General features: G+C 37.7%; 1 protein-coding gene across 18 annotated transcripts in view; it reads right to left on the bottom strand.

Annotated features, from left to right (window-relative positions):
- The window catches only part of PPFIA2 (PTPRF interacting protein alpha 2), a 446,500-nt gene that overhangs the window by 35,235 nt on the left and 397,259 nt on the right, over positions 1–14,006 (bottom strand). For all 18 annotated transcript variants that reach the window (XM_053921063.2, XM_045187308.2, XM_045187307.2 and 15 more), the window contains one exon: positions 3,210–3,291. In XM_053921063.2, the coding sequence (XP_053777038.1) occupies positions 3,210–3,291 (82 nt within the window). The remainder of the gene's footprint in view (positions 1–3,209; positions 3,292–14,006) is intronic.

Genomic DNA, 14,006 nt, shown 5'->3' on the forward strand with positions numbered 1-14,006 from the left:
CCAGTTCACATGCACACTGCAGCATCTGACTTACAGACACTTGAAAAAGGAGTGTTCTCTGCACCTCCCCCCATCATGAGTCTTGGGTAGGAAGACACACTTCTTACTTAGCTACAAGGAGAAAGGGTGACTCATGCAAGTGCACAGTTTAAACCTTGGTGTTTCAATATCCCAAATTCTACAGGGCTATTTTATTTGTTGATATGAACAGACGGAGCAAAAGGAGAGCATGAGAGTGAGAAAAGTGACAAGAGGAAGAAGAAAAACTATAAATCAACAGAATACAATGCCAAGAATCAGAAGACCTGGGCTGCGTTGAGTTCATTTCCTGTCATCAGTGAGTTACATTTAACCCTCTAAACCAGCTTCATTTTTCTCCTTTGTAAAGTGAAGGAATTCAGCGTTGTTATTCTCAGACTTCTAAGATACATCCCAATGAGCAACTCCTCCTCTTGATGTTTCTGCCCTTGTATAATCTTGTTTCTTTGAGTTTTGGCTGGACTCAGAGACTTTCAAAAAAAATTCTTTTAATGCTCACCTGAGGATATTTTTAATTATTGATTTTAGAGACACAGGAAGGGAGGGAGAGAGAGAGAAAGAAATATCAATGTGAGACAGAAACATCGATCAGTTGCCTTCCATATGAGCCCTGACCAGGGATTGAACCCACAATCGAGGTATGGGCCCTGACTGGGGATCAAACCTGCAAACTTTTGGTGCATGAGATGATGCTCCAACCAACCGAGCAACCTGGCTTTTTTTTAAAGAGCAGACTCTGGTAAAAGTGATGAGATGACACTTTCCAGATAAGATTACGAAAAGACTGCGGCTTCATTCCTGCTCCCCCCTCATTCCTCTTGGAGCTCTCATCCTGGGGGAAGCCAGCTGCCCTGTGAAGAAGCCCTGTGAAGATGCCCATATAGCAAAGAACAGACATTTCTGGCCAACAGCAATCAAGAAACTGAATCACAGCTGTGAAAATATGAGTCCGCTTGAAAGCATAGTCTCCCTAAATTAAGCCTTGAGAGGATTGCCACCCTGGCTGATACCTTAACTTGTCGCCTTACGAGAGACTGATCAGAGGTCATAGCTAAGTTGCATCCAGATTCCTGACCCACAGAACTATGAGAAAAATAAATGCTAAGTATAGGGATAATTTGTTACATGGTAATAGATAACGAATACAGACGCTATCCTTTATTTTTAAAAACTTCTGGTATATTGGAAGGCTGCTTGTCTCTATAGGGAAAACAAACAAAAAGTCAAATCTTGGAGTCCATGTGGACTGGGCTGTGACTGAAGTGAAAGAAGGCAGAGAGGGGAATCCAAGTACAGTGCATGACAACCGTTTACAGACTCTTGCAGCAGGTTGGACACGCGGAATGGACCTTACCCTGACAGGCAAGACTGGAGATGACCGAAGGTGGGACTTGACCTCTTAGTTTATAAACTCAACTTGTTCAGTATAACTAAACATCCAAATATATCCTCACTGGACATTAATCATTCCCCACCTCCTCTCTTCTAAGTAAGACATTTAGATTTCTACAAAAACTTGTGGGTGTATTCGGATTGACCCAAATGCTTGCCAATACATTGTTATCAGTGTCATCCCTGATTAGACTTTTGAAAGTTTTTGATGTGGATAAACGGTGTGCGAAGCATCCGATTTACATCATTCTTAGCAGGCAGTATCACTACAGTTAAGAGGTCTCATTCACTGGATCACCAGCTCATTCAGCCATAATTTCATTTCATAATTTCAGTCACGAAGCACATTATGAGCAATTTTTGTGTGCTCAGGATAGGTTCCGTTAACACAAACTTTACTGCCTGTCATCTCCTAGCCCCTTAATATCAGTATATCTGGTTTTTTTCTTTTATCAAAGGGATTGTCCCAAAGGGAGTTAGCTGCTATTTTGGCAAGTGATTTTGGCCAGTGTAGCTCACTGTAGTGCCGTGAAGCTGAACAAAGAAGTGCTGTCAAATTGGAGGTACACTTCCTTAAGCATTTTGTCTTATAATTAATTTTTAAAATATAGAAATTTTAAAGACATGTTTGGAAGTAGCAGCTCTGATTACTAAAAATCTCCTGACTGATTTGAGAGAATATAGTAAGACACAGCTTCTTTCGTCAAGTCCAAGAAAAAAGGAAAAAACATGTTTTTATATCTGTTTATATAGGGCAACTTTTATTTTATTTTTTTAATCACTTTTTACTGTTATTCTATTACAGTTGTCCCAATTTTCCCCCTTTGCCCTCCCCTGCCCATCCCACCCCACTCCCCCAGTCAATTCCCACACTGTTGTCCATGTCCATGGGTCATTCATACATGTTCTTTGTCTAGTCCCCTCACCTATAAGAGGAAGCTAATGAACAAAATAAACTAAGGAACAAAACAGAACCCCAGGCATGGAGACATGGAACAGACTGCAAGTGACAGAGGGGAGGGGAGAGGGGAATAATGGTGGAAAGAAAGGATAGGACAAATTTTAAAACTCATATGGCTTTTATTTTTCCTCATTGATTAACTCGTTAGCTTTGAATATGATATGATAATTAAGGTGGGTGACTTTGTAATCCCAAACCATTTAAAACAATGAGTTCAAAGGGCCACTGTCAGGCAGGAAAATCCTGTGTTCTTTGTCCTGACATTGGCATATTCCAGCATCTTCTAGAAGCCCTCTTTAGAGAACTAAATGGAAGGGGGAGTGGACACTACAGATAAGTAGTGTGATGGTCCCTTTGTGGTCAAATATGAACTTTCTTCATTGTGCTGGTCAGCTCCTGATGCCCTCCACCTTGCTCAGGTATTACTGAATTTTCCCAGACCCCCGGGTTGTGCACAAAATGCTGAATATAGTTCTTGTTTCATTATTACACCGTTTAGACACAGAAGGGAGCAAGGGGATATGTCTTCTGCTTTATTCCAAGTGTCTGAGCCTAGCTGGCTCCTAGGCCTTAGAGAATCAGGTTCAGGAATTATACTACGAGCAAAGGAACAGTATGTGGTTGGGTGGCAATGGTATCTTGGAAAACACAGAAGTGTTAAATATGAAGATAGTTCTTCTCTGTAACCTTCAGGAGCTACCCCAGGCTATTGGAAAGCTGTTACTTCAGAAATATGCCATTACCTCTTCTCTAAAAGGAAAAAGGCTATCAAATGAGTAGTGATTGAATTAAGAGCCTTCTGGTTTAATTCTCTTACCTCTAGCCATGCGACTACTGTGGGCCCATCCCACTGGGCAAAAGGTAATCCCTTCCTTCGAGCTTCTTCTAGAAGTTCATGCCTGAAGTATATGACAAAGATTATTAGTCAGGTAATATGGAAAAATATGGCTGTGATTGTTTTTTAATTACATTATTTTAAAAAATCAAATAATCCTGTATAAGCTTTTCATGACATAATACAGAACAACAGAATTCCTCCTTCCTTTGAGTAATACATGCAAAATCACTCACTGATTTTATTAGAAATGAAACACATCTAAAAATAATTTTCCCTAACATTTATTCACTAAAATTCAACCATTAAATGCTAATACCAAGAAGCTGAATTATATTTTCAGCAAATGTCATATCCCTTTAACAAGAATATGCATATTCAAGCATACATTATGGGATATAAATGTGGCTTCTTCCATCTGCCTTGCTCACGCTCCTTTATTATTTTAATGGTAGAGGAAATGCCTGTATATAGAAGCAGAAGATACATTTGGTCATTTTAGCCACATTCAAATGATGTGCTTAATTTTAGTATTTTCTCTGGGTCCAGGTGGCTATCTTAGGAATTAGGTTTTTTTTTTGTCTAGATGCAACATTATTTCTCATTTGAAGAGAGCTCTGAGGTGCATTGATTTCTATCACAACAGTGCAAAGTAAGATGTGAAATTCAATAGTACGCTCATTTCCATTTGTAATCACTTGTTATTAAAGAAAGTAAAATACCTCAATAACCACAAATGTTTGTTTCTGACAATAAAATGTTGTAAAGAGCTTTGACAAATGCATCTTTAATCATTCTCCCTACTACCGAGCCTTTAGAATTGACATCCATTTACAAAACCAATTTGAGTTTGCTCATTATTGAAATAGCAAGCTCATTTTCTTGCTATAAATACCTGGCCAGGACCATGTTAAAAGATGTATTCTCTGTTCCTTAGTATGCTTTGATGTCACACACAAATAATAAAAAATGTATAAAATAATTGTTTTTTGAATATGTGTATTCTGTGTTTTAGAACCCATAATTAACATCATATATAAGCTCTAAAATGTATCATTTTATTATATCCTACTACCAATCAATTAACTGCTTATTATGGTGGACTATCATATGTTAAAAGGCATAATCAAAAATGTTTTTCAATACAATAGCTTTTTCTATTTGCAAAAGACGTTACCACCCAAAATGCAGTGTGGAAAATAAGCAAGGAGACAAAACAAAAATTGAATTTATAGTTGCCAAAGAGATACATAAATAACTGCTGTTTCCTTTGAAGGGATAGCAAGAAAACATGGGTAATCTCTGCAAGTGAGCTATTCAGCACTAGGGAAAGGGAACAGCGACATTGATGCCAGGAATCCAACAAACTACAAGGGGCTTCCTCAAGGGGCTTGCTCTGCCATTCCCTTGGGCTTCCTTGTGCCATTCGTTCACTGAAAACCAGATTCCAATAGCTTGGTCTCACTGTGACAGATGTATTTATAAAAATGGGTTGAAGGCTCAACCCACCAACCATCAGGTACTTTTTGAACACCTGTTGTGAAATAGACATTGTCCCAGTTTTCCAGGAGATCCCTGGCTAAATAGAAAAACTAAACACATGAAACTGAAAACATAATGAAATAACAAATAGATGATAAAAATCAGTAATGCACATTATGAGTGTGAGGATTTTGGAAAGGGGGCTAATAGCAAGGGCAAAAATTGTTGAAGTCTTTGTGGCGACTGAGCTTTGGAGAGCAGGTAGGAAGGAGATTGGGGTGGCGTTTCAAGCTGGATAAGTAGTAAAAGCATTGAGAGGCTGAGGCAGGACTGAATGCAGAATTCATGCAAGAAAGTATACAGTAGACCTCCTTTGGAGTAGATTTCTACAGAGGTGAAGAGCATTATTAAGAGTTGTAATGTTATATCCATTATGGAAAGGAACAATTTTGGTTACGTGACAGGTGAGTGGCATTAAAGTGAAAGAAACAAGTATACATTTATAATCATTTTTTCTATATTTAGTAAAAAAGCAAGTAAATAAACACTCAGAATCTAGAAAGCACGTATCATTTTTACAGGTGAATTATGAGTTGTTTAAAAGTTATTTTTTGAAATTAGAACATTTTAATTGTGAAGTTCTGTCTAGTTCCCTGATAAAAAATGCACCACAAGCTAGAGTGATCCTGTTGAAACTTAGGTCAGATGACACAACTTCTCTGCCCATGAATTCTCAATTGCTCCCTGTATCGCTGAGAATAAAAGCCAAAGCAGCTCTTAAAATCCACCCTACTTTCTTCATCTCTTTGACTCAAGAGTCATGTCATCTAGCAACGTTGGTTTCCTTGCTGTTACTTGAAAACAGCCCAGGCCTCTTTCTACCTCAGGGACTTTGCACCTGCTGTTTCCTCTGTCTTAAATTCCTGCCTCCTCTATCTCCACATGGCTTAGTTCCTTACCTACTTTAAGTCTTTACTCAAATGTCACCTTTCTGAATGTCTCTTACCCTCCCTGCCATAACTTCCACCAAAGACTCCTTATCCCCATTCCTGCTTTATCGTTTTTATCTTATCTTCTAACATAGAGTGGTATTTATTCCTCTCTGTCATCTTCCAATAGCAAATAAGTTCAAAGAGGAGCAATGCTTCATATATTCTGCCCAGAGGTAAATTTGAAGCATCTTCAACAAGATCAGACACAAAAGGGGTGCTCAGTAAATAGTTGTGAATGGTGACATGTCAGCCAGTGCTTACATTCAGGTACTTTTGTTTAAGTAAATTGCATCCTATAATGTATCTTTGTAGTCCATTTTTTAAGCCACTTTGTCACAATAGTACCCATTCCACATGATCCAAAAGTCTGACCTGGTTTGGGATTTGTGATGAGAATGTTGTTAAGAATCATTCCAATGTGCTCAAATAATTCTATTATCTTTCTGAACAGAAATTTAACCATGCAATTTTTTGAAAGGTCATTGAACACTGTGGCCCTTCAAAAAATGTTTTTGTTTGTTTTGTTTGTTGCATTTAAATCATAAACTCTCATTACCTAACTTTAGTAATAGTATGCACTTCACTTATTCTTTTAACATCTGCAAGCTAAAAATGTATATCTTGATTAACATAATTATTCTAAACAGAAATATATTACAAATCTCAATCTGTTGCTTCAGAACATCGATTACCTAAATATGCAATTTAGCTCCATGACGTTAAGAGTTTCAAATCCAACATTAATGTTTGACCTGATTTGGAAAGCACAGCGCACTGATTGTGTGTGTGGCAAGTGTATCTGGTTGTGAACCCCATTACGGCACATTTTCACAGCAGTTCACGTAAAAGCCCATTACATATTTGAGTAGTGTTTTACTTAGAGTCTAAGAACACATGATAGGTTGTTCAGAACTGAAATCATTTGCTTCCATTAAAACCGAAGATCATTATTATTGAAACCTCTTTTCTTCAAGCTCTTTGAAATAGAGAGCATAGTCTCAGACAAGAAATTTAATTTACTTGTGAATTTGAGTTGGGATTTACATAATTTGTTTCCTCACTTTATTATGAATTTAATCAAAACCATTAAAAAGGTATAAACATACATGCACAGCTGTGATGGAACAATACAATTATTCCTGCTGTTTTGAAAACCAGAGGGGCTTTTATTATCTTTCATTAAACAATTCCACTTTTGCAAGACACTGTGTCCTGTTCGCCACAATCACTTCTTGGTAGTAAACTGGGGACTTACTGGAGGATCATTGCTAATTTTTCAGGTTATTTGCATACCATTTAGACTGGATCATGTTAGTGCTTCATCTAATTCTGAGCACCCTTTAACTCAGACTTGAAGTTTATAGTTCCCATACTTCTGAGGCCATTCATATTTTTTCATACTGAAGTGAGGATGGGAAGTGGAGAGTAATGTTACTAAGTACAGAGAATATAAGTCAGTTACGCAAGGGTATCCAGCAAACAAGTGGGAAATGTTGGGCTTAAACTCTTGTCTTCTGATGTCTAATTTAGTGTCCTTTCCATCCCAAATTGTCACACGTCTTCACTGTTCTGTCTTCTCCTGTCATTTTAACCTCCTAAGCTTCCTTTCAGCGATTATACTATGGAAATGATTTTGAGGCTCAAAATATTTAAGTTCCAGAAACATAAGCGAGACAACAAGAAACTGCATTTTAGAATTAAAGCAATTATATTGGTTCCTCAGAGTTCATAAATGACAGTGCATTATGCATTTATGATTTTTTCAATATTTCATTCAAAAGAGATATAGAAATGAAGTGTTATTTCTTGGGATTATTTTCCTCATGAAACTTAAAAGTAATTAAAAAACAGAAGACCAATATTATGGGATGATATGAAAACTGAGCTTTAAAATCTAATGTTATAATATTTATTATTTTTAAAATGTAAGTTTTTACAACTTACAATCAGCCGGCAGTGTGGAACACTACTGTACCCAGACCCTGCCTTGCATTTTTAAGAACACTTATTAGAGCTTCCATTAATATGAATTTTACCAACTGGAGGAAATATTGCATTGTTAAATAATTAGCAGTAGTAACTATAACTTGAAATTACAGTGGGGAAAATAAGTATCCATAGAGCCAATTACTGACACTCTCCATAGCTTCCTGGATAATTGCATCTCATTGGAGCCATTTAAAAATTTTTACTTATTTTTATTTTATTTTATTTTTAGAGAGAGAGAGGGGAAGGAAAGGAAAAAGAGAGGGAGAGAAACATGATGTGAGAGAGAAACATGGATCGGTTGCCTCTCGTACACACACTGACTGGGAACCAAACCCACAACCCAGGCATGGTGTTCCAACCGGGAATAGAACCAGCAACCTTTCACTTTGTGAGGCGACAACCAACCGAGCCACACTGATCAGGTTGTCATTGGAGCCATTTTATTTACCACCTCAACTTTTGGCTTTGAATTTAAAAGCAGTATCTCTCCCCATCTAAAGTGTTTTAAATAGTTCACCATGTTACCAATGCAAAAATTTACACCAATGTAAATATTTTATAAAAAATATACTAAGTGAAATAAGCCAGAGAAAGACAAGTACCATATGATTTCACTCATACGTGGATTTTAATGAACAAAAAAACCCACTAATAAGCAAAATAGAGAGACCCATAGATAGAGAGCAGGCTGACAGCTCTGGTGGGGGCAGGTACTGGGTGGGTGGAGAGATTGAGCAAAAAAGAAAAAAAAATTACAATGAACATGGACAACAGTGTGGCAAGATTTGAAATTTGAAGCTGTAATCTGAATAGTATACATTTTTTAATCTTAAAAAATTACCCCATGTACTGGAAACACTGGGAAAAACACAAAACAAAAGGGTTCAGCTAAAACCAAAGATGACTCTGGAATCTGAGTGTATAAGTTCTACGGGGGAATATCCAGCATTTTACCCTCTTGAGCTAAGTGCAGTTCTACTCATTGGCAAAGGTTGTCTCTTGACTCCAAGGGCGGTGCAGAACCACAGAGCACTAGGGAACACAGAGGCAGGTTCAGTCATGCAGCACAGCCAGAAGCGCCCCGGAAGCCTGCAGCTGTTACCTAGGCCTCCCTGACTGCCACACGGACTCCTGGAGAATGCCCTGAGAGCTAGGGGAGATGACGTCTGGAATGTCTGCTGCCATGTGTCTAATAGAACTGAAAAAACCGAAAGTGCCTGGAAGGCCACATAATTAATTCAAATAGGAACATTTCTCTGAACCAATGATTCCTCTTATGATGTGGAAATAAATACACTTTACAATTTTTGTTTTAGGTCAGAGGCAGTGCAGCTTGTGTTACAACCGAAAAGAGAAACACTGAAGAGAAAAGAAAAAGAAGATGGTGCTGAAAATAAACATGTTCAGCAGCCACTGTGATTCAACTTACCCAGATGTGCTTTTCATGAGATGGAGAAGGGTGGATGGAAAAGAAAAGCACAGAAATGTTAACAGATACATTTCAATCCAAAGAAAGCCATGGAATAAAACAAGGGCATTATTTCAGATGTGCAAAAGCTCAGCTATGAGAAAAATATGGTGTCTTACTGTTTTTCACCATGACACACATACTCACTGCGTCCAACACCATGATCGGGCTGAGGGTAGTTCTAACAGTTGACCTGTGAGTCTGGCTCTTGAAAATGAGTCACTCAAAACATGCATGACCACATTTTCCCCAGCCTCTAGTATATCCCGGAAGGAAATCAGGCACCTTCTTACAGAACATTCTTTACCTCATGTCATTCCTGGTTTACTTTACAAACAGAAGCAAATAACTTACTACATGGCACTCAGATTCACATACAGCCGTAATAGCTTACTGGTAGGGCTCAAGAAAAAGTACAGTAGACTTCTGGAGAGGTGGCAACGGGAAGAGAGTACTGGGTTGAACATCAGAATATTTGTATCTAGTTCTCATGCATGATTCAGTCAAAAGTACTAGCAGGTTCCGATCTTGAATTTCCTCAACTTAATTAGGGGCTGGGAGAAATTTGTACATTACAGGACCAAAATTTTATTATTCTAAGATGTTCTGTAATAATAATAATTAGTATTTTTATTTCTGTAAATGTGTATGTGCCCACAATCAGAACATGAGGAAGTATAAAAAATTCTATCACTCTTCTCCCCTTATCACACTACCTCTTCCTTTCTTTGAACTGGTAAGATAAGTGTTGAGTTTGTGCCAGTTGATTCTTTTCCTTTAGAAACAGTTATGAGAACAGATCTTTATAAATGTTGCTATGAAGAATAATAATGAATGAGATTGGTTCATCAACATTGTCAGAAATCATCACAAAACCAACAATAATTTAAATGTGGTGTTGAAGGAGCCCAGTTGTTCCCTGGAGATATTAGAGGCACCAGGAGAATATGGAAAAATAATTCAACAAAAAGCCATGGAAATATTGTCTTACAGTCTCTAGGCAAGCGTAACAGAATAAACCTTAGAAAAATAAAACTGTCACTACAACTCATAAAATACATTCAATGTAACAAAATATGAAACAGAAATTCCTATCTCAGTAATAAGGCAAATCATTAAGTTTTTTGTTGCAGAATCATTATAAAGAAAAGCTTGATGTGGCAACAGAACACCCTGCACATGCCTCCTCTAAACGCATTCATTCAGAGAAACCCTGTATTATTTTATTAAACAAGAAAGAAATGCATGTTCTTTGACAATAGCACCGGAACAGCTATGGAAATGTCTAAATTTTCAAATAAACAAAAGCATAATTGTCCATACAAGTTGGCATCACAATGTTTGAACAAATTTAATGCATATTTTTATATCATACATGCAACATTAAGTAAATTAAGATTAAAAAGAGATAGCTTCTATGTGATTAAGATGGTTTTTCTGTCAACATACCCGTGATCTTTTTTTTTTTTAGATTCAATAGAGAATGTATTTCTTATACTCAGAAATATCTAGACACTGCTCTTTCTTGTTAGCAATGGCAAGGAAAGTCCTCTCATTTTCTCTAGGACAAATAACAAGCCACTGTGCATGAACACACAAAACCCACTCCCTTGAATGGCGTAAAACATTGAAACACAGTGATATTTCAGGGCCTCTTTTTTTTCTAGTAGAAATGTTCATTTTCTGACATGGAAATTCTGAGAAATTACAGACATGGATGATTGAAACGACATTTCCATTTTTGCTCACATACTACAGTTTCTGACTCATTGGATACCTTTATCTTCCCCCGTATTCCTTCCCCAAGCTTTGAGTGGGTCTGAAAGAAGGTGACCTGACATACTGAATACATCCTGAGACACAGTCTGGACCCGTGACAGTAGCTCTTCAGCATCCCCAAGCTCTCACAGCATCTTTCCTGTTCCCTTGCCACTTTGTCTTTTTTCCTTTTTATTCAATTTATCAGGGTGACACTGGTTAACAAAATTATACAGGTTTCACATGCACAACCTAAGGACTTTTGCATGAGCTTTGAGAACAAGGTGATTTCTGAGCTTTACATGAAAATTGCCAAAAGAATTTAGGCCAGTTATTACCATGGACAAAATTATCTTCTGCAGCCTACCAGTTACCTAAGAATTGCTCTCCAATAAAGCAAGCAAATTAAATCTGCACAAGGTGCAATGTTAATATTCCTCACATCTTCATTTATAGTTGTTTGGAAATAGGAAACTTGCACCAATAAAAACACCTTAAACATAGAACATGAGAAATGATGAAAATAAACAGAAAACACAAATAAAAAAGCATCACTCAGAAAGTGTCGCTTAAACTTCTACTATGTTTGTTGTCAATTTGTGTAAGTTATCTGATTTCTCATAGTGTTCCTGAACTTTCTTCTCTTCCATCGTCAGTTAATTTAAGAGCCACCTTGAGCAGGTATCTCACTTTAGAATGTTAAGCATTTCAGCTCAGGACTTTCTATAGCACAGGTGGCAAGTGCAAGGCCCGCGGGCCGAATCTGGGCCTCCACCTTGTTTTATCCTGTCCGGCACCTTGTTTCTACCCGGCGGCAGCGTTGAGCTCCTTGCCCCTAGTTAAGGAGTAGTTACATTTATACAGCCCTAAAATTACATTCGGCCTTTTGAAGGCAACCACAAGGCTGATGTGGCCACCGGTGAAAATGAGTCTGACACCCCTGTTCTAAAATATATGTTCTGCAAAAAAGAAAAAAGCTATAGTCATAAGTAACTCAGAGGTTTTGTGGTAATATAAGCTCATATTAAAGATGTACGTATGCAAAGACATATTTTTAGTTTGGATAAACTGTTTCATTTACATTATAAAAATTAGTACATTCTTTCCCATAAGCAGATATTTATAGTCATATATAAACTCATAATTCTTTTTCTCTCCCCTCCAAATTGTCAAGGTTATGATAGTAGTGAGAGAGATTCTGTCAAGAACAAATGTTCTTTAGTTAAAGACCACTGTAAGTAATAGGCAAAAAACAAATTTTAATTCACATAGAAAAGACCAAGGTAAGTTACTAACACATCAAATCAAATTACGGACACAATGTTTTCCCTGGGAACATCAGCATACATCCAGACACCACAAGAAGATATTACCTGCTAACATATGTCTTACATTCCCAAACAGGCGCCTTAAACTTTTCAGCTGTTTTACTTTAATCTTCTAGATCTCCTATTAAATGAATGGGCCTTCACTTGCTTATAAACTAGTCAACTGTGGATACAAAAACCTCACACGAAATAATTCACTAAATGAGCTTTATATGTAGAATATAATTGCTTCTTGCTTTAGAAAGTTCAAGTTGATAACTCAGAAATATTCTTAAATGGGTTATTAGCACCAGGTTGAGAAATGGATGGATGGATAGTAATTGGAGTGGAAAAGTAGAATGAAGAAAGGCTTTGTTCTAATAGGCTAAACTTGACAATGTTTTCATGGTGATGGCCGTAACACAGAAGGGAGCAGAATCTGAAGGTACGGGAGCAAGTGGGAAATCAGCACAACATAACTGAGAACATGGAAGGATGGCCTTAAGTAAGAAGACAAAAGCTGGTTATCTGTAATAATAAAAAGGCAGGATGGGGCAAGTGTTAGTGTGTGTTAGCAAACAATTGAGAGTACTCAGTTGTTTCCTTCATTCTCTCCCTCTGCGGTACAGTGTGAGCTCGTCTGCAGAAGGCGCAGGTTTGGGGACAGCGGAGTTCTCTAACAAAGGTTGTAGAGAGCAGAAAGACTGGTGAGAGGAAAATATTGAGATTACTGGGCAGTGTTGAAATCTAAATGAAGTGGGTGCTAACTTGCCTGCTGTAATTTTCTCTGCTGCACAGAGGTGCCCAAACATACACATGGAGAATGAAGAGCCATTGGTGGCTGTGGCTGTGACACATGGGCATGAGCAGAGAAAAGGGGGTAAAGGAATTTAGGAATTTTGGGTTGGGTTGAAATTATGGACATGGAGTCTAAGGTAAATAGGAAGAGAGGATAGAAAAAGGGCTAATGCCATGGGAAAGGATAGTAACTTTTAAAAACGTTAGTGGAAGAAGTCGATAAAGCATGTTGAAAAGAGAGGACTCCAGTTAGAAAGGGATGACGTGCTTAAATCAGTAGCTTTGGACCAGACTGACTTGGTGGTGACGACAAGGTTCAGAATACGACTATGGGAGGTGTCTGAGTTGGAGAGGGCATGACACTGAAAATGATGAAGCTCTGAAACTTAGAGGTCAGGCTGTGACGGGGTGAGCGACACGGATGCAAGAGCTCCCTGGGGTAATAGCAGGAATTGCTTTACATACAAAGTCAGGCAAAGGGATGCAGATACAAACAGATCACCAAGCACATTGCTACTGATCCTTATAAATGAAAGCAAATGGCTCAAAACTTCTAAGTACACTTCATCACAATACTAATTTAAAAATAACTTTTCTTTAAAGTTAATATGCACTTCAAAAAGCTCCTGGAGATATTTTTAAAAGAAGTTAAAAATCTTTATTCTTCTAAGAACTTTGTCATTCACTTGCCTAGTGAACTTAACTCAGTCAAGCCCAAAATTAAAGTTTTGAGTACGTAGATTCTGAGAGAAACACATGTAGTTGTATATTTGTATATACATATGTTTGTATATACATAAAACATACACGCACACATATGTTTCTTTGAAAGATATATCTCTTGGTGAAGACCAGTTTTTAAAAAATAACCCCCCAGCAATAGGACATGGATGGTAACTGTCCTCAGAAATGCGGGGACATGGAAGAGAAACTTGTTTCATGAGTGGCCAATTTTAAATGACTGTGGAAAGAAGCCACATCTCCA

This window comes from Desmodus rotundus, chromosome 3 (genome assembly GCF_022682495.2).
Source record: "Desmodus rotundus isolate HL8 chromosome 3, HLdesRot8A.1, whole genome shotgun sequence".
NCBI lineage: Eukaryota > Metazoa > Chordata > Mammalia > Chiroptera > Phyllostomidae > Desmodus > Desmodus rotundus.